The sequence below is a fragment of the Camellia sinensis genome, chromosome 15, assembly GCF_055761805.1.
Source record: "Camellia sinensis isolate YWXY chromosome 15, ASM5576180v1, whole genome shotgun sequence".
Taxonomy (NCBI): Eukaryota; Viridiplantae; Streptophyta; class Magnoliopsida; order Ericales; family Theaceae; genus Camellia; species Camellia sinensis.
In genome coordinates this window covers 133632994-133659737 of record NC_138975.1, presented here as the reverse complement: position 1 = coordinate 133659737, position 26744 = coordinate 133632994, and the positions used below count along the sequence as shown (strand labels likewise).

The 26744-nt window shown below is 38.7% G+C and overlaps 1 protein-coding gene across 7 annotated transcripts; it reads left to right on the top strand.

The window, feature by feature from the left end:
• Positions 1 to 10746: 10746 nt before the first annotated feature.
• Positions 10747 to 19528, top strand: LOC114273028 (uncharacterized). Of its 7 annotated transcripts, none has more exons than XM_082909687.1 (11): positions 10789 to 11154; positions 11243 to 11320; positions 11425 to 11663; positions 11882 to 12116; positions 12361 to 12530; positions 13545 to 13687; positions 13894 to 14071; positions 14247 to 14823; positions 16449 to 16561; positions 17723 to 17963; positions 19168 to 19528. In XM_082909687.1, exons 3-11 carry the CDS (start codon positions 11473 to 11475, stop codon positions 19393 to 19395), a joined length of 2076 nt encoding a protein of 691 aa, XP_082765813.1. In that variant the 5' UTR covers positions 10789 to 11154; positions 11243 to 11320; positions 11425 to 11472; the 3' UTR covers positions 19396 to 19528. The 7 variants fall into 7 exon arrangements, with proteins under 7 accessions (XP_028070589.1, XP_028070566.1, XP_028070572.1 ...); XM_082909688.1 differs by having other exon boundaries at positions 10817 to 11154; positions 11249 to 11320; XM_028214788.2 differs by lacking the exon at positions 11243 to 11320 and having other exon boundaries at positions 10747 to 11154.
• Positions 19529 to 26744: the final 7216 nt, after the last annotated feature.

Below are 26744 nucleotides of genomic sequence, written 5' to 3'. Positions count from 1 at the left end.
AATATATATATATATATATAAAAGTGTTTGGACCCAAGAAAAACAATACATACAATATATGGGCTAAGTGTTGCTCAGTGCTTTCAATTCAATCTCTTTCTCTTACTCTCTCTCACGAAGTGACGAAGGAAGAAGGAAGCATGAGCATGAGCATAAAGCAGGGCAGGCAGATGCAGCACAGCACTGAGCGAGTGACTCACTCTCTCTCTCTCTCACACACTCCTTCGACGCCTCACTCTCTCTCACACACACTCTCTCCGTCTCTCATAGTATGCCCTCTCTCTCACTATCAAATTTTATTAAATTAAGTTGCCCTAATTTGTTTCTACATTCTTTCTTTATCAATTAGTGGAATAATAAATTTGCCTAAATCTTTTTTTACTTTATTTATCCATTAGATTTTAGTGGAATAAATAATTTTGTCCTAATTTTTTTACTTGGGTCTTTATCAGTTTTAATTAAATAATTTTTTTCTAATTTTTTTGACATAATTTTGTTTCATTAAATTGTTTTGTTTATAATTTTAATGATTATATGTACAAGTAAATTTTATTTGTGACTATAAACAAATAAAAAAGTTGTTATAACTTATGTTTTATCTGTGAACTTTTTTTTAAAAAAAAAATTTAAGAGGGCCCCCATTTTTGAAATTCGCGTTAAGCCCCCTAAATTTCAGGGCCGGCCTTGATGAGAGGCGCTTCAATTGAAAAGGCACTTCAGTTGGGAAGGGCACTTCAACTGGGGGGGACATTCAACTGGGAGAGAACAGTCAAGTGGGAAAGGAAGTTCAACTAGAAGAGACAGGGGCAAGGACAAGGGCACGGGCAAGGGCAAGAGTAAGGCCAAGCATGCACATGTAAGTTTTTCTTACTTGTGCTCTGTGAAGTTATAGTTTTTTTCTCCTTTTCTTTTTTTTCATTGCCTGAATCCTGAAAAAATGGGGATTTTTTTTTTTTTTTTCATTTTTTCTTGCAGTTGACTAAGCTGAGATGATGATGGTTTTGGTACAAGTTCTTATCACAAGTTTAAGGTATATAACACTTATTGATGTAGTGCACAGTTAGTCTCAGATCATGTTCCACTTTTTGAATTTTTGATGTAGTGCACAGTTAGTCTCAGATCATGTTCCACTTTTTGAATTTTTGTAGTGGACATGACATACTAAGCATAACAACAAATAGTCTCAATGATGTATCCACTTTTGTTTTTTGTAGTGGATATGAAGTATATTCACTTGGTGTTTATATTTATATTTTGTGTAGTGGAATGCTGTAATTGGACAGACATGATGCTCCTGGTGTTTACATAATAGTTAAATAGCTATGTTGTGCTTGGTTCTGGAGCTCTGACTGCTTCTTTCCTTTCACTTCCGGCTGCCTTTTTGGTTTTTCTCTTGACTTGGAATTTTTGAGTTTTGCACAATAGAGCTTTGTATTGTGCTTAGTATATATACCTGAGATCAACTGCCTTGAGGGCATTATTGGTAGTTTTGGCTTTATTGGTGATGACATCAACATGTTCTGTTACCTGGGTAACGGAGGTTCACATAAGGGGAGATCTTAACAATATCAGGTAAAGCAGGGGAGGTTTGTGTAATTATTTAAATTATAAGAGAGGTTTCTGTATTTGTTAAAATTCTCAGGTTTAGTGAGTGCAATTTTCCTAAAAAGGTGTATAAAAAATTGTGTATTGGATTTTTTTTTTTTTGTTTTGTTGAATATGTCAGGCCTTACTAACAATGACGTATTCAATATTTGTTACTGTCAACGAAAATTAAAATTTCAATACACCTGTCATACTTTCATAAATTTTTATATACTTTTATTAACTTTCTTTATATATATATATATTTTAATATATTTTTTTACATATATACTATAGCATATTACCGCTCTCTGCTAGCATTTTTTCATGTATAGGCAACTTGTCTTTTCACCAGTCGATAGTTGTTCACAATCTAGTTCTATGTTGGAGAGGATTTGAGGTGCTTGCTGTAGGTAAGGGTATTTGAGTCTATTTAAATAATTTATTTTACAGAATATGTTGAATAGGTTATTAATAAAAAAAATTAAATTAATCGGATATCGATAATTGCATGATTAAATTACATTTGTCTTAAAACAATTAGACAACAAATGTGATTTTAAAAATAAATCTTTTAATTTTTTTAACACAAATGTAATATGATCAGATATTCAATCAATTTAACTTTTTGCGTGAATGACTTGCACGACAAACACTACAAAATGAATGGTTTAATCTTCTCAATGAACCCTAATATTGTGTTTGGTTGGAAGATTTGAGGAGGGATTTAAAAAGAAAAATGAAAAAGGTAGGTGAAATGTGAATAAAATATACCTATATTTTATCTAATTTCACGCACATTTTCCTTTTCTCTTGTCAAATCTTTCCATAAATCTCCCAACTAAACACAACGTAAGTAGGCTCCATCCTCAAAGCACGATAGGGCCTGCTGTCTAGGCAATCTAATCCTGGTTGAAGCTGTCTAATTGGTACAACTTATTATAGGCTAAAAAGCAAATAATTAGAAAAGCAAAAGTTAAAAGCATCTATCTCTCAATTTTTAGATATTTAATTTTTTTTCAACTTATTTCAACTATTTATATTTAATAAACTATAAATAAAAATTATAACAAACAGGCTAACACAGATTTTCAAAAAAAACAAGTTGTAAACATTTCATATAAGCTGCACAATCTCATAACGAGTTTGCTCTTTTGTGTGCCAGAGTTCTTGCTGCTCATTTACAAGAGCCTGGTTTTGATTCCAATCTTCAAACTGGGCTAAAGGCCCACATTGGAAACTGGTCTACCCAACAAGAGCCTAGTTTTGATTCCAAGCTCCAAACTGCGCTGAAGGCCCACATTGGGAACTGGTCTACCCAACAATAGCCTGGCTTTAATTCCAAGAGGCCCAAATTGCAAACTGGCCTACCCAACAAGTCGCTATAATCAAGCACTCCATGGGATTGTGTGAATTCTTTCCATTCTTCTACTGAACTTGTTGGACATTAGGTCGGGTTGGGCCCGAATTTGGGCTTGGATTTAAAAATGATAAAAATGAATAATTTATGGACCGGTTTTATTTTTTCCTTTTTTGTGGTACAATGGAGGCTGAAGGTTAGGCCTCCTTTCAAAATAAATTATTTTAGTAATTTTTAAATTTTTTATAAAAAGATATATAAAAAAAATAAAAAAAAGTGATATAACAACTTATAGTAACTTTTTCATTTTTTAGTTAAAACATAGAGGCCTCTTTTAAGAAGCCAGTTAAAAGCCAAAAGTCAATTTTTAACTCGTCTTGGGTCACATTATATTTCACATTTTAACATATTAAAAAAAATAATAATAATAACTTTTAACTACCTTCTCAAAATAGGCCGTAGTTGCCAAACGAGGCCTTAAATACACTATAAACTGTTTATCAAGCCATAAAATTGGATTCATAATATTGATTAAACTTATTTATTTATAAATCTTGTTATTTTTTTACCTAATGAAAAATGTATTTAAAAATGATATTTTTATTTATTTATTTATTTTAATAATAGATATAATCAGATCTAGCTAAGTCAATGTTTTGGAAAGATGGTTAAATTAAAACTCTTTTTTTTATATACTTTTTTTTGGCTTTTTGACTTTTTTTTTTTTTTTTTTTTTGAGAGAGAGAGAGAGAGAGAAGAAGAAGAAGAAGAAGAAGTGGGTTAAAAGTTAAGATTTGACTTGAAATAGGCAATTGTCAATACCAATAAAAAAAAAAAAATTTTAAAAATTTGACTTCCAAATTCAATCCAACCTTGTAGAGAAACCCAAATACATTTTATTAGATTGGGACTGGTCATGTTTACAACTGTTAAACGAATTAAATTACTTGAATTCGATTCGTATATGGCTAGTTAAAAAATTGTTCAAGATTGACTCGTGAACATAATTTAAAATTTGTTAAATTAAAATTTGTTAAATTTTAAAGTCAAGCTTGAATAACTTAGTACTTGACTCTATAAGTTTAATAAATGAAACTAAATCAAGTCTTAAATTTTATCAAATGGAATCTGAGAGGGAGATTTATGATCCGGATTGGGCCGTGGAATTGGGCCGGACAGATTTGGGCCGGACAGAGTTGTGCCAGACAGATTTGGGCCGAACAGGTGTTGGGCCAAGTTGTGTGGCCCAGCCTTGAAGGAAGCTGCTCGGTTAAGGCAGCGCGTGGATTGACCGAGCTGCAAGGATCCGCGGTTACGAAGCCGGTCAGGTGAAAGGTCCAGCTTTAGGAAAGGCAAGGTTGGACCGAGGTACCTTTTTGCTCGGCAGGAAGGTCGACCGCAGACAAGCGTGAGTTGTCCCGAGCTCGGCTTTGCCGAGATGCCGCCGAGTCCGGTCCTCATCTGAGCTTAGCTGTTGGAGTACTTGGGCTTGAAGCGCAGCATGGCAGACGATGGCCGAGATGGTACTGCCCGGCTGCCGAGCTCTTAGGAGAATGGGCAGGCAGTTGGGTTAAGTGGTGCTCAGCAAGGTTTATGCTGACAGATGGGATAGTAGTGCCACGTGTTGAGAGGACACTGGGAGTAGATTTGGGGCGCAGAAGGTATATAAATACGTCTGCGCCCCCCATACGCAAACAGATGAACATTTGGTGAGACATACACTAAACACTAAACACTCTCCCTTCTCTCTATCTATCCCCTGTGTGTGTTCTAACTTGATCGTCGGAGGGGTTTTCCGGCCACACACCGCCGGGTAGCTCACCGCTATTGTGCTCGTAGGTGATCGGACAGAAACGGAGCTTGGAAGAAAGGAGTACGGGCTTGCCGGAATATTTGCTCCCCGTACAATTGGCGCCGTCTGTGGGAAGCTTGACAGATAAAACCTTGTCTTCCAGGCTCATCTGATCGCCGTCCATGGTGAACAAAGACGAGATTCCGTTGTCCGCCATCGATGGAGCTACCCCGGAGTTCACCCGACGGAGAGAAGGACATCCTGTCATCCTTCCAATGGCGAACTTGGATACGTTCACTGGAGGACAGTCAGGAGACGCGCGGAAGAAGTTATGGTCATTCACGAAGTCCAGACGGACATCGGCGGCGGAGAGAATCACATGCCCGACGTCTGGAACACAAGTTGAGGGACCAAGACGCTGTCATCCGGCGAATGGCAGCAGAGATGGAGGAGTTGAAGCGGCATGTCAAGGGGAAGGGTGTGGATGGAGTGGTAGACCACAGAGAGTGCATCCCATCCCGCCGTTCAGAGAAGTCCAGCGCGTAAGATAGCACTTACCAGCCCTCACGTCCGGTGACGACGTCGAGATATTCCTATTCCGCTCGTTCAGAGGACTTGCGGGCAGTCTTGAAGGAACGGGCTCGCCGGCGGGAGGCTCAAAGGGTGCCGGCGTTCCAGCGGCTATCCTACAGGGTTCATGCCAGCGAGGAGGCCGGAATGCCCCCACCCCGCCTAGCGGAGCCACTCCTTGTAGATACAAACTTGACGAGGCTGAGCGCCACCCCTTTCTCCCTGGTGATAGAAACAACACCGCTTCCCGCGGGCTTCCACCAGCCAAAGTTCACGCTTTATGACGGAAAGACCGATCCGTATATGCATGTAAGCCACTTCCGACAGGTCATGGCCGGACGTAGGCGAAATGACGCTCTTATGTGCCTGATCTTCCCGTCGAGTTTAGGCGAGCTGGGCTTGAAGTGGTTCGAGAGATTGCCAGAAGGGAGTATACAACAGTGGAATCAGTTGGCCGAAGCCTTTGTGACGCGTTTCAAAACCAACACCAAAACGCCAAAGGAAGTTGACCACCTTCTCAGTGTCAGGATGGAACCGAGCGACACTCTCAAGGCGTACAACTCCAGGTACTGGGATACCTACAATGAGATCCTAGATTGCCCAGTCAACCTGGCAATCACCCAATATAAGCGCGGTCTCCCGCTCGGACATAGGCTGAGGGATTCGCTTACAATGAGCCAGCAGACATCCGTGTGGCACCTAATGCAGCGCATCAATGAGCACATTCGAGTAGAGGATGATGCAGCGACGTCCACCGCGGAGACAACCTCGATGGCAACGGGCAAGTGGGCGACTGGGTTTTAAGGAAGGTCATGGGCAACGCACTAGTGCCGGGTGAAGGCAAGCTAGGGGCAAACTAGGAAAAGCCTTACAAGATAACCGGGCAAGGGGCATACCACTTAGAGGATTTGGATGGCAAAGGCGTACCCCGGCCATGGAATGCGGCCTTATGTAATTTTTTGAGGGACTTGTTTCCCCTACACTTCTGAATGCAAATACTCTTTTTGTCAATGTAATAGAAGTGAATTACTTTTGCTGAAGAGCTTTGTTGTGTCCGAAATAATAGTGGATGAGGGGCCTACTCTTCTGTTCCAGCCGAGATGGTTTGCTCCGGTTGGAAGAGTTGGCGTTTTGTCCAACTTCGGATTCCCAACCGAGATGCTTTACTCCGGTTGGAAGAGTTGGCGTTTTGTCCAACTTCGGATTCCCAACCGAGATGCTTTACTCCGGTTGGAAGAGTTGGTGTTTTGTCCAACTTCGGATTCCCAACCGAGATGGTTTACTCCGGTTGGAAGAGTTGGCGTTTTGTCCAACTTCGGATTCCCAACCGAGATGGTTTACTCCGGTTGGAAGAGTTGGTGTTTTGTCCAACTTCAAATTCCCAACCGAGATGGTTTACTCCGGTTGGAAGAGTTGGCGTTTTGTCCAACTTCGCATTCCCAACCGAGATGGTTTACTCCGGTTGGAAGAGTTGGCGTTTTGTCCAACTTCGCATTCCCAACCGAGATGGTTTACTCCGGTTGGAAGAGTTGGTGTTTTGTCCAACTTCGCATTCCCAACCGAGATGGTTTACTCCGGTTGGAAGAGTTGGCGTTTTGTCCAACTTCGCATTCCCATCCGAGATGATTTACTCCAGTTGGAAGAGTTGGCGTTTTGTCCAACTTCGGATTCCCAACCGAGATGGTTTACTCCGGTTGGAAGAGTTGGTGTTTTGTCCAACTTCGAATTCCCAACCGAGATGGTTTACTCCGGTTGGAAGAGTTGGTGTTTTGTCCAACTTCGGATTCCCAACCGAGATGGTTTACTCCGGTTGGAAGAGTTGGTGTTTTGTCCAACTTCGGATTCCCAACCGAGATGGTTTACTCCGGTTGGAAGAGTTGGTGTTTTGTCCAACTTCGGATTCCCAACCGAGATGGTTTACTCCGGTTGGAAGAGTTGGTGTTTTGTCCATCTTCGGATTCCCAACCGAGATGATTTACTCCGGTTGGAAGAGTTGGCGTTTTGTCAAACTTCGGATTCCCATCCGAGATCTTTTACTCCGGCTGAAGAGTTGATGATTTGCTCAACTGCGAGGTTCCAGCCGAGATGTCTTACTCCGGCTGAAGAGTTGATGATTTGCTCAACTGCGAGGTTCCAGCCGAGATGTCTTACTCCGGCTGAAGAGTTTATGATTTGCTCAACTGCGAGGTTCCAGCCGAGATGTCTTACTCCGGCTGAAGAGTTGATGATTTGCTCAACTGCGAGGTTCCAGCCGAGATGTTTTACTCCGGCTGAAGAGTTGATGATTTGCTCAACTGGGAGGTTCCAGCCGAGATGTTTTACTCCGGCTGAAGAGTTGATGATTTGCTCAACTGCGAGGTTCCAGTCGAGATGTTTTACTTCGGCTGAAGAGTTGATGATTTGCTCAACTGCGAGGTTCCAGCCGAGATGTCTTACTCCGGCTGAAGAGTTGATGATTTGCTCAACTGCGAGGTTCCAGCCGAGATGTCTTACTCCGGCTGAAGAGTTGATGATTTGCTCAACTGCGAGGTTCCAGCCGAGATGTTTTACTCCGGCTGAAGAGTTGATGATTTGCTCAACTGTGAGGTTCCAGCCGAGATGTTTTACTCCGGCTGAAGAGTTGATGTTTTTGCTCCGGCTGAAGAGTTGATGATTTGCTCAACTGCGAGGTTCCAGCCGAGATGTCTTACTCCGGCTGAAGAGTTGATGATTTGTTTAACTCCGAAGTTTCAGCCGAGCTAATGTTGTTCGCCAAGAAGGAAGTCGCGGAGCGGATGTTGTTCGCCTTCTTTGGAGTTCCTTGGCCGAGCTGCTCTTGTCTGCCAAGAAAGAAGTGGCGGAGCGGACCTTGCTCGCCTTCTTTGGAGTTCCTTGGCCGAGCTGTTCTTGTCTGCCAAGAAGGAAGTCGCGGAGCGGACCTTGCTCGCCTTCTTTGGAGTTCCTTGGCCGAGCTGTTCTTGTCTGCCAAAAAAGAAGTGATGGAGCGGACCTTGCTCGCCTTCCTTGGAGTTCCTTGCCGAGCTGATGTTGCTGGCCGAGAAGGAGGTCGCGGAGCGGACCTTGCTCGCCTTCTTTAGAGTTCCTTGCCGAGCTGATGTTGCTCGCCGAGAAGGAAGTCGCGGAGCGGACCTTGCTCGCCTTCCTTGGAGTTCCTTGCCGAGCAGATATAGCTCGCCGAGAAGGAAGTCGCGGAGCGGACCTTGCTCACCTTCCTTGGAGTTCCTTGCCGAGCTGATGTTGCTCGCCAAGAAGGAAGTCACGGAATGGACCTTGCTCGCCTTCCTTGGAGTTCCTTGCCGAGCTGATGTTGCTCGCCTTCTTAGTGCGGTCACCGTCTTGCAGACTAAGAACCGAGGAAGAGTTACCCCGGTCAAATAGGTAATCCCAGTCACGCTTGAGCGGACGGAATTAAGGGGCAATTGAGAGAGAGATTTATGATCCGGATTGGGCCGTGGAATTGGGCCGGACAGATTTGGGCCGGACAGAGTTGTGCCAGACAGATTTGGGCCGAACAGGTGTTGGGCCAAGTTGTGTGGCCCAGCCTTGAAGGAAGCTGCTCGGTTAAGGCAGCGCGTGGATTGACCGAGCTGCAAGGATCCGCGGTTACGAAGCCGGTCAGGTGAAAGGTCCAGCTTTAGGAAAGGCAAGGTTGGACCGAGGTACCTTTTTGCTCGACAGGAAGGTCGACCGCAGACAAGCGTGAGTTGTCCCGAGCTCGGCTTTGCCGAGATACCGCCGAGTCCGGTCCTCATCTGAGCTTAGCTGTTGGAGTACTTGGGCTTGAAGCGCAGCATGGCAGACGATGGCCGAGATGGTACTGCCCGGCTGCCGAGCTCTTAGGAGAATGGGCAGGCAGTTGGGTTAGGTGGTGCTCAGCAAGGTTTATGCTGACAGATGGGATAGTAGTGCCACGTGTTGAGAGGACACTGAGAGTAGATTTGGGGCGCAGAAGGTATATAAACACGTCTGCGCCCCCCATACGCAGACAGATGAACATTTGGTGAGACATACACTAAACACTAAACACTCTCCCTTCTCTCTATCTATCCCCTGTGTGTGTTCTAACTTGATCGTCGGAGGGGTTTTCCGGCCACACACCGCCGGGTAGCTCACCGCTATTGTGCTCGCAGGTGATCGGACAGAAACGGAGCTTGGAAGAAAGGAGTACGGGCTTGCCGGAATATTTGCTCCCCGTACAGAATCGGCTACATGAATCCTTCTTATTCACTTGACGCTATTCAAGGTTATTTCGTTAGTAAAATTAAGAACGCTCATATATTTATTTACTACACTAACTTACATCAATCTAAGTCCGTCTCTTTCCTTAACATTTTCATCTACCATCACTGCATCGCATTTCTTCACTACTACCTCTGTTAGACTCCGTTGTATATAATCAAATCATCTTAATCTATTTTCTCTGAAGTTATCATTTTTTTTTTGATTCATTCTAAAGTTATATTTCATCAATACTACTCTTGCCCATTCTTGAATATATTCAATCCTAACTCTATTTTTTCTAAACTTACTACACATCTACTTTAACATCTGCATTTCAACAACACTCACCTTATTTACGTGTTGTTTCTTAGTTGCCCAATATTCCGACTCATATAATATCGCTAGTCTAATAGCTGTTCTATAGAACTTCTTTTTTAGTCTAATGAATACTTATTTATCGCACAGTACCTCAAGCATACTCCTCCACTTAAGCCACTCCGCCATAATTCTATAGATCATATCCGCTCCATAAATTTAAATACACCATAAAAAATAAGTTACTCGAACTCCAATTGTATCCGGTTCGTTAAAAACTTGTTTGGATTTTTTATTTTTTATATAAACAAAAACAAGTTTGAACATATTTGGTTCTAGAAAATTGAATCAACTTTTCAGAAAAATGATTTTTTAGTATTTTTAATAATTTTTTAAAAATATTTTACACTAATTTTTTTTTTAAATACACCAAAAAATGAAAAGAACTTAAAAAAATTCACCAAATATAAAAAATTATAAAAATTCAATATATTTTCGTATTTTATTGTATTTAATTTTTAAAGATTTTCGTTCAAATCTTTAACTTTTAAGTAAATTAAGATTAAGTAGATCTAAAAAAAATAAAAATAATTACAATATTTAAAAAAAATCACTTAAAATATAAAAATATACGAAATAAAAATTAAAAAAAAATATTTTTAAAAAATCAAAATCAAACAGAGTGATTTTCAAGTTAATTTGAACAACTTACTTCTCAGACTTGACTCGTCTCGTTTTGATTTTTGTGCTTAATATTAATTTAAAAATTATTATTTATTATGAAAAAAAATTCAAAATTATAATTAATAAATGCTGCTCTAAATAATTTTTCTATCTCCACCAACATGTTTAATTTTTTTTTTTTTTCAAATTTATAATAATAATAATAATTATTATTATTATTATTTTCATACCTACTACTACTGCCCCAAGCGAAACAAACAGCAAGAGGTAAATGACGAAACCAAAGTTCCTTGCTTGAGGGCTTGATCGCGCCTCATTTTCACTGCGTCACACGGCTCACACCTCCCAATATTCTTATCTAACACCACCGCCACCATCTTTATCCCCAAAACCCCAATCGCGACAATAATTGACTGTCGTTTTCCACAATCTGTTACAGAGACCCATATTTCCATGTCTATTCACCTCTTCGGCGCTTGAAAGTTTCAAATTTCAAAGATTTGCGAACTGGGTTCGTTTAGAATGGTCCGTTGCGTGTAATCTGAGGTGGGTTTCGCGAGGTGTTGCTGATATTCGGAGAATTTCGTGTGCAAAATTGATTTCAGAGATTCTAATCGTACGTTTCCAGGTAAATTGTGAATCTTTTGAAATTTTAGTAGTTGGGTTATCTTTCAAGAAGTTGGTGATTAATACTCTGTAATGGGTTTCATGAAAAGTTGCAGAGTTTATGAGCATCAGTAGCTAAACATGGTACTTGGTGTTTATTTGCAAAACTAATTGTTGGATTTGAATTGGTAGGTATTTGTGGTTTTGAATTAGAGGGGGAATTAGAGGGGTTTGTTGAGTATTGTGTAAGGGTTTTCATGGAAATTTGATCAAGGTTTTTATGGATGAGTAGATAGGTTGTTTCTTTTAGATTTGTTCTTTGAAGAAGGGTAAAGTGGAGATGGCTATGGTGAGCAAAACCAGAAATATGCTAGAGGGTCTGGTAAGAGAAGGATCATTCAAATGGTTGATTAAAAACCGGACTTCTTTCGCTGAAGAGTTTGAGGAGATGGGGAGTTCTCCGTCAGCTGGAACGAATTGGATTCCAGAACTTTCTCCGGTGGCGAATATTGTAGTTCGTAGATGTTCAAAGTAAGTTGCTGCAATGCATATTCTACTTTACTGCTTGTTCATTTTGTGTGATTTGAGCTTCATGTGTTACTGGGTTCTTAATATAAAATCCTAGGCACGCTGATCTGTATGTTGAATCACAACAATGGAACGAGTTTACTACTTAATTTATGTGTGTCGATTATTCTCTATAATCATTCTCATAGATCTACTTGTGGAACATACCACAAATGATGCAGAATCCTTGGCATTTCTTCAAGTGAACTTCGTGAAAACTTTGTTGCAGAGGCTTCTGATTCTATAAAGCATACATCACGGTTTGCAAGAAATATTTTGGAATACTGTTGTTTCAGGGCTCTTGCTCTGTCTACGCAAGTGATAGGTTATCTGGAAGACAAAACATTCCGACGTCTAACATTTGACATGATGATTGCATGGGAGTTTCCAGCTGCTTCTAGCCAGCCATTTGTCAATGTATGTTTTTTTATTGTTCAATTGCACATCTTAATTTTATGGTGGGATCCATACCTTCATAATAGTCGAACTGCTGAAGACCATCCATTCTTGTCACTGTGAATAAGATCTACCTCTCTCTTTCTCTATTTATTATGTGTGAACCCCTGCATCACTAGGAAGTCAAGAGTTCAAGATGGTGCTTTTACTTTGTTGTGCTTTTTGGCATTGGTCCGGGTTCTTGTGGCCCTTGTCTATGTTGCAGGTGGATGAGGATGTAACAGTTGGGATAGAGGCCTTTTCTCGAATTGCACCAGCCGTTCCCATAATTGCCAATGTGATTATAAGTGATAATCTTTTTGAGGTGCTTGCATCATCAACTGGTGGTCGTCTTCAGTTTTATGTCTATGAGAAGTACCTCAGTGGATTAGAAAGGTCACTACTTGTTACTCTGTTAACTTTTTTATTTATCTATTCCTTTTTATTCTTGCTGTGTGGTGACTTGACTGCATTTACTTTTCTAATAGGTTTCTGTCTTTGAGGCAATCATATTGTGTATTGCTTTCTTGAATCTCTTGAACAGGTTGTGAAAAAGTTTGAAAATTGACCTGCTAGTTTGTTGTTTGACATCTTGATCTTTTTTATACTAGCTTAACTACAGAGATATTCATCAGATTATGGGTGGGTAGACTTTGCTTCTGGAATTGTGGTTATGCCCTGCATAACCTTCGTATTGTGTGTTATTAACACAATCATTGTAGGCATTGATAAGAATTTTGTTTGTTTGTGTGTGTAATTGTAACATGGAAAAGGTGTTCAAACCCACCCATCCATTTATTTATTTATTGATAAGTACTATAAAAAAAGGCACCAAGGAGGTGCCACCCATATACACTATGGGAGAGAGAAACAAAAGACCTATATCATCTATTCATTGAACTTTACTCAAAAGACCACAAAGTCCAAAAATTGGTTCAAAAATATTCAACTCTACCTGATGATTAACTATAATGTACCAAGGTGAATTGGGTTTCCAAATAAAATTTCACAGTAAAAAACTATCAGAGAATCCTAATGGGTCATAATAGTTCCTAATATGATTTAAGTTTTGACAGGTCAAAACATAAAAAATTGGTCATAATGCTCATAAAAATGTTTTGCTACATGATTATTTTGGGGGAAAAATACACATTTTATTGGATGCCTAATAGTTATTAGAAAATTACTTTAAAAGTATCTTAATTTCTTATAAGTATAATATATACAAGTCGACCCTTATCGTACTATATCATAGAGTATATGGCATACTACGTTTCCGTTCTCGTTCCACTTACCGGAATGATCCATTACAGGTAACATGGTTTAAGATTCAAGTTTGTATTTCATATTGAATTTTAAATTTTGGGGGGATAAATCAAGTTTTTAACCTGCAAAATTATTTTTCTCTAGGGCTATAAGGAAATTGAAGACCCAGTCCGAGTCATCTCTCCTTTCCACTTTTCGGTCGGCAAAAGGAGAAAAGATCTTGGAAGTGGACGGGACAGTCACTAGCCAGCCAGTTCTTGAACACATGGGAATTTCTACATGGCCTGGTGGGTTCTTGGACATTTAAAAATGTCTAATGTTAACTGTACATCCTACTAAAATATAAACCACTCATAACTGTGGATAGAATTTGCTATCAGAAAAAAATTATTTTAACTGAAGTGCCTATGGTATATTTTAACTGGAATAGGCTACTCTGCAGTGTTTACTAAATTTTCTTGTTCATGTTCAAGCGTATATTTGTGAATTGCAGGTCGATTAATTCTTACAGATTATGCACTTTACTTTGAAGCTCTTCGGGTCGTGTCTTATGATAAGGCCAAAAGATATGACTTGTCTGAAGATTTAAAGCAGGTTGTCAAACCTGAGTTGACAGGACCGTGGGGAACTAGACTATTTGACAAGGCAGTCTTCTACAAATCAGTTTCCTTGTAAGGCATGACGCATAGATGTATCTTAATTGGTCATAATTATTGTATTGAAACTTATTAATATTTGAATTTGTTTATGTTTTACAATCCTACCTTTTTTGAAACATGCTATTATCTTAAACTACTTTGCATATGCCTAAGAATGCTATTAAATGTTTTGGTGTTTCTTGTGTAGATCAGAACCAATCGTAATGGAGTTTCCGGAGCTCAAAGGGCATACTCGCCGTGACTTTTGGCTAGCCATTATCCGAGAAATATTATATGTCCATAGATTTATGCATAAGTTCCAAATTACAGGAGTTGAACACGATGAAGCGCTTCTAAAGGCTACACTTGGAATTCTGCGAGTACAAGCCCTTAGAGAAATAAGTTCTGCAAGCCCTCTTTGCTACGAGTCTCTTCTTATGTTCAATCTATGTGATCAACGTCCAGGTGGGGATTTAGTACTAGAAGCACTTGCAAACATGTCATCCTCGAGGGAATTAGACCGGACTAACAATTCCAATGTTGGAGGAGGAATGTATTCAATATCAGCTCTGGCCATGGCTACTAACTTAGGGTCTGTGTTTGGAACAAGTTCTAATGCCAACGAGGCTGGACTTTGTGTCGGTGAGATCACTGTTGGAGAGATGACTCCATTGGAAAGAGCAGTTAAGGAATCTAGAACCAACTATAAAAAAGTGGTGCTTGCACAAGCATCAGTTGATGGGGTTAAAGTAGATGGCATTGACACCAATTTGGCAGTGATGAAGGTCTTGCTAATATTACTCTTATCATTGATTTGTTTGTTTTTACTTTCAATTTGGGTGAAGATTTTGATTGATTAGAATAGGGGAGCATAATTTTACTCAACAAATCAAGGTTTGTCCCAATTACTTAGGGCAGCTAAATGGATGCATTTCCTCCAATTGGGTTTTTTGTAGTCATATCCTCAGTAAAGTTTAAGATAATCATATCCTTTTTAATCATCTCAACTCATGTTCTCCTAGGCCTTCCTCACCACCCTCCTTGTGGATCAAATCACCCCTTAAAAACTTGTTCATTGGCCAACAACCATACCATCTCAAACGGCTTTCTCTTATCTTATTTTCAATTGGTTCTACTTTTAACTTCTCATGGTTTTATTTCTTATTTTCATCTTTTCTTGTAACACCGCTCATCCATCTCGACATTCTTATTTTGGTTACACTCATTTTTTGAACTTGTTTTTTTCCTTAACAGCTCCACATTTATTACCATATATCATAGCAGGTGTTATGGTAGTCTTGTAAATTTTTCTGTTCAACTTAGTAGGAATCCTATGGTCACACAACACTCCTAATGCACTCATCCATTTCATCCATCCTGTCCAAACCTAATTATATGGGCCACATTCTCCTTAATCTCACAATATTTATGAATAATTCTTCCAAGATATGGAAATATTCACTATTAGATATCTCATGCACATCAAGTTTAACTTTATATTCATCCCTGTTTCTAGTTTTCTGAAGTTATAGTCCATATATTCTATCTTTAGTTTCACTTAACTTAAAAGTTTTAAACCTTTTAGATTCTGAGGTAATTCTCCACAATTGTAACTTAAAATTTACTCTTGTTCATCGTCCAAAACTGTAACGCCTGCAAATAACATACACAGGGGCTATGAAGCACGGACACAGACACGGGACACGGCAATTTCCAAAAAATGGGGACATAGAAACGGTGGCGGACACGGCGAATTTTATTTTATATATTTTTATGTGTTATGTAGATTTATATTACATTCATCTTAAATCAAAATTAACAAGTAACATTAATTCAATAAATATAACCACTACATTTAAACTAATTAATAGATCATCCATTTACAAAAAAATCATAATAAACGATAATAAGAACTAAGACGAGAAGGGAAAAATATTCAACATCCAACAATATTCTTCACAAAAGCACTAAATAAGAGGTAAAAAAAAAAAAATTTAAATTAAATTAAAGGGACACGCTATCTGGCATGTCCCGTATGAGTCCTCGTGTCCCCGGCTTGTCTGCGTGTTGGACACTGCCACGGCACCGATTTTGGAGTGTCCATGCTTTATAGCATAGGGGGATATCCTTTTGAATGTTTCTAGGAAATTCATCCATAATTAGTGCAAAAGCTAATGAGTTAGTGCTAACCCTTGACGTAAATCTACTGTTTTTGGAAATTTACTTGTTTCTGCCCTATTGTTCTCTCCTTTATCCACAGGCTTGTGTGCCAGTGAGTGAGAAAATGGTTGCATTTGGGGTTGGAAACATGAATTCTCTCATTCTATTCTTTCATTTTATTGAAATGCAGCTGAAATTTGCATGATCTTTTACTTTGGTGTTGACTTTTAGATATCACATGTACTTGCAGGAGTTATTCTATCCTGTTACAGAAGTAGGGAAGTGGCTTCTTTCTATGGCATATTGGGAAGACTCTCTTAAGTCTTTTGTGTTCTGTTTGGTTTTCACTTACGTCATTTTCAGGTGAGATGGTTATTTTAGTTCAGCTATTTTCTGACCTCTAATTTTTTGCACATCATGTGATGCACACTTTGTAGTCATTTTTCTTTCTATCTAGTTGACAATGACCTAGTGCAACTTTTACTGGTTCTAAAGTTGAGCCAGGTTTCAAGTGCTTCACATTTTCTATACAAAAGAATTCCAGTGTTTAGGTGAAGTAGCTGTACAGAAAAGGTTGAGATTAAGGTGTTAAAATAACTTTCTATGTTTCACATGATTGACTTGAAACATGCGGGAAGATGTTGCCTCAGATTCTCATATTCTTGTTCTTAAGCATTTTAAGGGTCTTCATAGGATTTTTGAACTCTATCTGGATGTTGCTTTTTATTTCAGCATTCCTCAGTCCGGAGGAAGTTGAAATTTTGGGCAGGGAGTCTTAATACACTAGGAGGGAGAGTTTGGTACATGGCAAGCTTTTTCCCAGGAGAGCTGACCTCCAAACTGGAACTTGGAGCCAATGTCCGTGATTTTGGATGATAAGATATTGTTCCATTTGAGAGGGATATTGTGATGGAGTTTTCCAGTCCTGTACGAGAAGACTGTCATTGAAGAACTTGAACAACATTCCAAACTAATTGAAAAGGTCGCCCTTTCATTAATTTTGTAGGACCTTTCTATTTGCAGAAAGAAGTGGTAGTTCGATTTTTGGCAATATAGGAGCCCTGTCTAAAAGGATGAGAGTCATGGGAGGAGTCTATATTCTCCCTCAAGTGGAGAGTTTAGTGTTGATAGATTTTTTTTCAGATATGCCCACTCTCTCTCTCTCTGTTATGTAGTAATGTTAAATATAGATAATACGTTGTTTAGTTATCTTATTGGAAGTCCTTACTTTGCTTTGTAGGATGTATATCTCTTGTTCTCTTTGATTCTTGCTCTTAAATGCAAGTGCCGCTAGAACTCAAACATAACATTGCCTAACTCTCTTGAGGTCCTTTAGGTGCAGTTTTATACTATCATTTGAAGCCATTCTCTTGTGAGCTTGGTTGAGGATTGACTTTACATGAAAAAAATTGTCAACCCTTAGAATATTGTGCTTTTTGTAAGGACATTGATACCTTTTTTTTTCCTTTTTATATATACTTGCAAATTTATGCTGTTAAAAAACTCAAAAATATGATTTTTCAGGGGCTGGCTGTGCTATGCTTTTGCATTGATGTTGATATTTATGGCGGTCTTTATGGTACTTACACGGTATTGTAGCGAAGGAAGTGTTGATGAGCTAAAGGTAGAAGCACCTCCTGCAATGAACAAAGTGGAGCAACTTTTGGCTGTTCAGAATGCAATATCTCAAGCTGAAGAGTTCATCCAGGATGGAAACATTGTTCTTCTGAAGTTCCGTGCCTTACTGTTGTCCATTTTCCCTCAGGTTTTATTTACTTCTTTTATTATTATTATTGTTGTTGTTTTCTGTGTGAGAAGCAGGGTTGTTTTGTTGGACTTTTTCCCTTTCTAGCTTGCATATTTCGTCTCTTCCGCATTTTCTTGCATCTTTGAGAGATCCTGCTTTTTAAAGGAAAAAAACTTTTTCTTGAAGAAGCTTTTTTTACTCTATTGAAAATACAAATTGACTTTACAAGTCTCAACAAACAGTGCCATTGATTTAGTTTTGGAGGGCTTATCTTTATCTAAATTGGATGTCTAATAAGGAGTTGCAGCTCCTTAAATCGTCAGGTGCCATGCATGATGCACCACATTATGGGTAGATATGTTTTACCTTTTGTAACCACATTATTATTATTTTTAATTCTGTTTTGAAACAATGGAAAAGATGGAATTACAGAAAATATAGACGGTGATTTCTTTTCATTAATCACCAAATGACTCTGATAGGCTTTCATTGAAGAGGAACCAAACATTGTAATGTGATGCATGGAAAATGGCACTTTTCTAGAAGGTGCAGATACTATAAGGATGTGTGGCAATTGCAATTTTCAAAGAATCATTACATGTTCTTGGCAATGAAAGAGCAACAAATAAATATGCCTATATGTATAAATAAAAAATCTTAATTTTTTTTTTTTTAATAGAGAAATTGGATAGAGTTGTCTATCTCAACTCAGCTGGCCGCTGGAGTTGTCTCCTCATCAGGCTTGACTGCTTGCATATTTGTTCCCGCTGTTTCAAACATGATTTAGGGGGAAGAGGTGCACCATTTTATTGGATTGTTGTTTATTTTTCAAATCTGTAAAAAAAAATTGGGTATATTCTCCCCCATTTTATCTATTCCATGAGTAAGACCCCACCCCAGTTGTCTCATGTGTTTAGGCAACATGTGTCCGGTTTTATAAAATATATAAAAATGATATATCAGGACCTTTTGTTCCACGTTCAAGTATTGTCAGTGCACGTCTGATGTGTTGCACATGGACATGGCATCGTTGGAGGTTTGTGTGTGCTTCATAGACCTGTTCTTTGCAAATGCACCTTTTTAAATAAGAAGTTTCAGTTAATAGTGCTCCAAATGTGCTTGGGCTCAAATGTTAAGCATTCACTGTATGCTTGTCATTTACTTGTAATTTGCATATCTTAATGTGTCTGATTCAGTACTTGTGGCATCTTTTCATGTTCAGGCAAGTGAGAAATTCGCAGTTGCTCTTTTGGCTGTGTCTTTGTTTGTTGCCTTTGTACCTAGTAAATACATAATCCTTCTCAGTTTTTTGGAGGCATTTACGAGGTACTCGCCTCTGAGGAAACCAAGCACAGAGCGTTTGACGAGGAGAATGAGAGAATGGTGGTTCAGCATACCGGCAGCTCCTGTTCTCCTTGAAAGAGCGAAAGAGGACAAGAAGACAAGGTGATGTAAATATTTTTTTTTTAACATTCATACAGTCGATGTAAAGTTGTGTTCTATATACCCTCTAGACATTTTCACAAGTGCAAATCGATATGGTGAAAAGCAACAAAGTCCCAAAAAAAGAAATGGCTTTCATATACCTGCAATGCGATTATTTTTTTGTTGCTCGCTCTTTTCTGTTAGTAAGCGTGTTAAATTGAGAAGAAAATTTGGGTATTCATTTTGTACAGATGTTTTTTGTAGGTTTTAGAATGCTTGCATATCTGGGTTCTGAATTTTGAGTTGCACTAACATGTAATGTGCTTGAGAGACTGGCCTAAAAACAAGATATATGGAACCTAGGAGACAACAAAACCATCAATATAATTCTAGGCTATGTTTGGAAACAACAAACAAAACAAAACCCGCATCATTTTCATATGCAACTCAAAGCCATGGTGTCCACTGCCTTACGTTTTTTTTTTTGGGTGAATAACTTCCTTATGTTTTAGCTTTGACAATTTCCTTACAAATCTCGCTCTGGAAACTATATCATTTTCATCCTCAAGGTCATTGAAGATTTGCAAAATTGTTTAAGATCTTGAGTTTGAGGAGAGATTTGTGTGACTAGAATAATCGCTACATCACCAGAAGTTCCTCTTGACTATACTTGAATCGATTTAGTAACACGTTGGCAACGGTTTAGCTCTGCATACGAAAGTGTTCTCGAGGTTCTTGAAGGGTGCTCAAGTAGAGTGCACCTGAGCCAGTTCATGATGGTTTGAATTTGAATTTTGTCTGGGTTTTTGACAAAGGCTAGTGATTTTCAATTTAATATAACATTTAAAAAAAAAAAAAAAGGACCATTAGAGAAACCCTAATTTCACTATAACAATTTAAATCTTTGCGACAAGTTTTGGAAGTGTTACAATTTTTATAGATTCATCCCAAACTAGGAATTGGAATTAACATAGAGTGGGGAGGTTCAATTTTTGGAAGTGCTAACCATTTAATTTTAATTAAATGAACCAAATAATATTTTATTTTAAGCTATGAGAAGATGAAAAATTTTAGGGGAATTTTTTTAAAATTCTTGATATTAAGATTTTATAAGATAAATAATATATAATATTTTTATAGTAGTTGGGGTTTCTCAATATTTTCACTGAGAAAATTTAACTAAGAGAAATTTGTATCCGACTAAGATAAATTTTGGTCTTGACATAGACAAATTTCAATTTTTATAGAAAAATTTCATTAAGGGGCCTTAACTAATAAAAAAAAAATATTGGATCTCTCTTACTATATAAAATTAAAGAGGAATGTTTCACTAATTTTTTCAAAATTATATACCAAGCAATTACTCAAAAATTTGTATGCTAAGAAATTCTATAAAAACTTGATCTATCCAAAATGAATGGTTGATTGAGGAATTCTTCAAAATTAAACAATATTTTCCACTAATTTCAGTCTAAAATATTTGGTCGCAAGAATCAAGAACTTGTCACATACAAGATTCCTTTAGGGTTAGGCTATTTGCTCAAATGGCTCCAAGTTTAAATGTTATTGGGTTAAAAGGATATTAATCTATTCAAAAGAATATTTACTTGTTCAAAATTTGTTTATTTATTTATCTGTTCAAATATTATTTATTTGTACACTTGTTACCTATTTATTCATCTATCTGTCAAATGTCACTTATTTGTTTATCATATTGGCACCAGCTATTGTGCCGACCGTCATTCACTGGCGATTTTTATTGCATTGACAATTTTTCAATGCGTATTCTTTTCACCAAAAAAGGATTAAACTTTGGACCAAATAATATATAACTTCATCAATGTGAACTTTTCACCAATTAATCTATTTCTTTATTCCTAGACTAAAAAAATTGTGATCATATGTTGATTTATGTGCTTTTATTTTTATTTTTACCAAAATAAGCCATGAAGCTTGAATTTACTTGACTCACTTTACAGTAGCCATGCCAATTCAATAGATCACAAACTCCAATCAACCTATTTAATCATCCTAATCTTATAGGAGATTTAGTAACAACACTATCTAGAAATATCCTTTGTTATATAAATAATTCCAAGTACATAGAAAAAATAGTTAGAATTTTAATTAAAATCTCAATTTTCATAGAAAAATAGGTAATCATATTAATTACATTAAAATAGAGCATCACTTCAAATCACTAAAAGATCTTTATTTGGTAACAAAATTCACCACCGAACCTAGATTTTCAGTTTAGCCCAGTGGTTTTACTATTTAGGAAGTGAGATTTTAGCCTAATTTAGACTAAAATTTATAAAAAGATAAAATAGGCTAAAATAATTAATAAGATAAAATGTCACATCAAACCCATAATTATTTTACTTTTTCTCTCATAAAGATCACATCTAACTATAAAAAAATCTAATCATCTTCCCAAAAACAAAAATTTTAGCCTACTAAAATAGTCAAAAACTAAAATAGTCTATTGAAATAGCAACTTTCCAAGTACCCACATAGTCACATCTTAGGTGTGGTAAGAAGAATGACAGGTGTTCAAACCGATGGAGCAGCGGTGATTCCTTTAGTTGTAATATAACTTTGTAAAGGGTCAGAAATTAAAGTCCAAATTAAGTATGGACCTAAGTGCGGAGGTCGCCTTTGTTAGGTGACTAGGAATGATTAAAAAAGCATGGGCTAAAGTCCAAGGGAAGTGGGTCAATAGTGGGCCAAAGTAGGTCCAACAAGCCAAGGGTCCAAATAGACTCCACGAAGGAAAATGTCTAAGTGAAGTTGCAGAGGCAACACTTGCGACGGCCAAGTTGCAAAGGCATTTTGCCTCAGCGCCGCTATTCACAAAATTGTCGGTTGCGCCGCCATCTGAAGTTGCTGAGGGAAAGAGAAAGCTGATGCAACTAAGTTGCAAAGGCAACACTTCCGACAACCAAGTTGCAGAGACACTTTGTCTCAGCGCCGCCATCTAAAGTTGCTGAAGGAAAGAGAAAGCTAGCGCAACTAAGTTGCAAAGGCAACACTTGCGACGACCAAGTTACGGAGGCACTTTGTCTCAATGCCGCCATCACCGTCATTCCAAGGATTATTGGTTCCTCTGCCATCTGAAGTTGCTGAGGGAAAGAGGAAGCCAACGCAACTAAGTTGTAGATGTGACACTTGCGACGGCCAACCAATGGTAAGTAGGTCTCCCAATTACCTTGAAAGTCTAAGACACACATTCGTAACATGTCCTCCAATGTTTGAATGGTCCGTTCAGATTGGCCATCTGTCTGTGGGTGATAAGCACTGCTTAATCTCAGTTCAGTTCCCAAAGCTTGTTATAAACTCTGCTAGAATCTCGAAGTAAACTTGGGATCTCTGTCAGACACTATGAACACTAGAACTCCATGTAATTTTACAATCTCATTGACATACAAATTACCAACTTATCCGCATTATACAAAGATTTGACAGGTAAAAAGTGAGCAGATATAGTTAAACAATCAACAATGACCCAAATAGAATCCATACCTCGAGAAGAACGAGGTAGTTCGACAATGAAATCCATAGTAACCCACTTCTATTTCGGTATTGGAAGCTGCTGAAGTAATCCAGCAGGTCGTTGATGTTCAGCTTTAACTTGTTGGCAATGTAAGCATCTAGCCACAAAGTCAACAATACTTTTCTTCATTCTCGGCCACCAAAAATTCTATTTTAAGTCATGGTACATCTTCGTATTCCCTAGATACATGAGAAACTTAGAATTGTGAGCTTTAGTCATAACACGCTTTCTCAAATCAGAAGAATTTGGTACACAAAGTCTATTCTGAAACTTCAACACATTATTCTCAAACACAAATCCTAGCCTCGGTTTTGAGTCAAATTCTTTCACAATCTTTTTAAAAAATGCATCTTCCAGTTGTTTCTCTCTAATCTCTTCAATGATTGCAGGCTGAGCAGAAATGGCGGTCAAGATCTTGCCCTATTCACATAACACAATTTCAATCTCATCCTTCTCCAAGACACATAATAACTCTCTCTAACCGGTGAGAAAGCATGACAGATTGGCAATGGATTTCCGGCTCAAAGCATTTGCAATTGTATTAGCTTTTCCCGAATGATATTAAATCTACAAATCATAGTCTTTTATTAATTCAAGTTGTCGTCTTTGTCTCATTTTCAATTCTTTTTGCGTAAAAAAATATTTCAAACTTTTATGGTCGGTATACGCCTCGCAAGTCGCACTATACAGATACTGTCACCCAATTTTTAGAGCAAACACCACAGCGGCTTATTCAAGGTCATGAGTTGGATAGTTCTTTTCATGCGATCGGAGTTGCCGAGAAGTATATGCAATTACCTTCCCATTCTGTATTAACACACACCCCAAGTCTTTCCTGGAAGCATCACTATAAATCTGGAACCCATCGGTTCCGTTGGGCAATGTCAAAATTGGTGTAGTTACTAGTCTAGTCTTCAGTTCCTGAAAGGTTGATTCCTGCTGATCGGTCCAATCAAATGGTACATTTTTCCATGTTAGTTGTGTTAATGGCATAGCAAGTTTTGAAAAGTCTTTCACGAATCTGCGATAATAACCTGCAAGTCCTAGAAAGCTTTGGATTTCTGACACATTAGTTGGTCTTGGCCAGTCTACAATGGCCTCAATTTTCTATGGATCCACCGATATGCCGTCTTTGTTGATTACATGCCCCAAAAATGCCACACTATTAAGCCAAAATTCACATTTAGAAAGTTTTGCATACAATTTCTTTTCTCTCAGGGTTTGTTAGGCAATCCTCAAATGATTTTCATGTTCTTCTCTGCTTTTGGAGTAAATCAGTATATCATCAATAAAAATAATAATAAATTTATCCAAAAATTGTTTGAACACCCTATTTATTAAATCCATAAACGCTGCAGGTGCATTAGTTACCCCAAATGGCATTACCAAAAATTCATAGTGTCCATATCTAGTTCTGAATGCAGTTTTCTCTATGTCTTTTGCCTTGACCTTTAACTGGTGATACCTGGATCTAAGGTCAAATTTAGAAAACACTTAGGCTCCTTAGAGTTGGTCAAATAGGTCATTTATTCAGAGCAGTGGGTATTTGTTCTTGACAGTCACTTTGTTCAATTCCCAGTAGTCTATGCACAGCCTTAAAAATCCATCTTTTTTTTTTTGACAAATAAAACTGGGGCACCCCATGGTGAAGTGCTCAGGCGGATGGATTTCTTGTCTAAGAGTTCTTGGAGCTGAGCTTTTAATTCTTTCAATTCAGAAGTTGACATTCGGTATGGGGTTTTAGAAATTGGTTGTGTTCCGGGTATTACATCAATGGTTCAATCTCTCTATCAATTAAGTCCCCTGGCAATTCATTCGGAAGCACATCAGAAAATTCACAAACAATAGGAATGGTTTCCACATTAGGACTAACAGAAGTCTCAGTCAAAACACAACACACATAGCCCTTACTTCCCTTCCTAAGCAATTTAACAGCTTTCATGGCAGAAATCAAGTATAAGGGAGGAACTGCCCTATTCCTAACAAACACAAACTCTGGTAACCCGGGTGGACGAAATATAACAGATTTATTCACATGGTCAATAGATGCACAGTACTTCATTAACCAGTCCATACCCAATATGCAGTCAACATATAATGTCATGCCACCAATCACAATGTCACATGCCGGATAAACACATATGTGCATACCATAGGACTTCCAAATGGTATAGATATAGATAACAAATAATTCATAGGTTCTAGTGGTCTAGTTAATTTTCGAGAGAAAGCATGCGATACGAAAGAATGCGTGGAACCAGAATCTATCAGTACACATGCATTTTGAGAACAAATAGGGAGTATACCTGACACCACAGCTTTGGTGTTTGTACGTCACCAAGCACTAGTGCAAAAACTCAGCCTTGTCTCAAGGTTTCTCTCCCAGTGTTAGCTCTCGTATTTGTTCTGACTGCAGAGGCGGATCCGGCTGAACTTGCTGCAAAACGGTCGACATTATCAGATCTAAGTGGGCAATCTCTCACTACATGACCCATCTTACCACATTGGAAACAAGCACCAGTTGCACGGTGTAGGGAGGTTCGAGGTTAGGAAGGTGATTAGAGGCGCAAAACTATGTTAATGGTCCAATAATGGTGGAAGTGGCTGGAGAATGAGTAGCAGCAACTATTTGGGAGTTAGAGAGTGTGTAGCTGGGTGATGGTAAAGCAAGTGGCTCAAGAAGAAATGTATGGCAGTACCAAAATGGGCAGCATCTCTCCCAAATTTCCAAAATTTTTCTCTTTGAACCTTGGGAAATGGATCCTATTTATAGGCTTTTCCTTAGTGCCAAGGAGAAACCAAATGGCCAAATAGAGAGAAGACATGTGTCCTAGAGGATCACATGGAATATTCTGCCTTGAGCCACTAGGTTGAAGGTGCCACGTGTCCCTCTGCATGTACTGTATACTATCTGTTTGCCTCGACAACTACCTTTTTGAGCTTCAGCAAGTGCAGTTACAGCGGGAGTGTTTCCTTCTGCACTTGCCTTCTCAGCTTGAACCTCAGTAAGTGCATTTGCAGCAGTGAACCTTGCCGCTGCACTTGCCTTCTCAGTTCTATTTGGCCAATGCATGCATTCTCAAGACTCCATTAGCTTGCTATCGGCTATGTTTGTGTTCACTTCAGCGATACCTTCACCCTTAGCCACCTAACCACAAACTCCCCGACTTTCTAGGACAAAGGCCACAGCTAAGCCTGTTATCAGCCATGCTGTGCCTTAGCACTAAGTCCAAGGGGGCTTCCTTAGTCCTGCCTATGCAACTAAGGCATGTTCATGACCTGGGTAATGGAAAGGGAGTCCCTCACACTCGGGCTACCTTGCTCCCATCTTCGCAGGGTCACCGCAGTATACTAGTATCTCTGGGCCTACTATCAATTCCAACCAGTAAGCCTTGGGGCCTGTTATTGGTGCCAAGTTAAATGGACTTTAGGGCTTGCTATTAGCCCTGGGCTAGTAATGCCATGGCGCCTACTATCAGCGCCAAGCATTAGCCTCTACTTGCAAAGGGAAGCCTCTCTCAAAGGCTGCTATCACCTTGGCAGGATATTCCCTCTGCAACTTAGTTGCTGCGGTAGTCGTTTCGCGCAGCAAGTTCAAATGGTAGAACCAACAATATTGGAGATGACGGCGCCGACAAAATGCCTCCTTAACGTCGCTGCAAGTGTTGCCTCTGCAAATTAGTTGCTTCAGTTTTATTTTTTCCTCAGCAACTTCAAATGACAGCGGAACCGAAAATACTTGGAATGGCGACGCTACCGAAAATACTTGAAATGGCGGCGCTGAGACAAAGTGCCTTCACAACTTAGCCGTCGCGAATATT

Excerpts from the sequence above, each read along its gene's own strand:
- LOC114273028 (XM_028214788.2), top strand. The coding sequence starts at position 11,473 with ATGGCTATGGTGAGCAAAACCAGAAATATGCTAGAGGGTCTGGTAAGA. Across the intron at positions 11,664-11,881 it reads GTAGTTCGTAGATGTTCAAA|AATCCTTGGCATTTCTTCAA; the intron begins GTAAGTTGCTGC and ends CAAATGATGCAG. Across the intron at positions 16,562-17,722 it reads TTCACTTACGTCATTTTCAG|GGGCTGGCTGTGCTATGCTT; the intron begins GTGAGATGGTTA and ends ATGATTTTTCAG.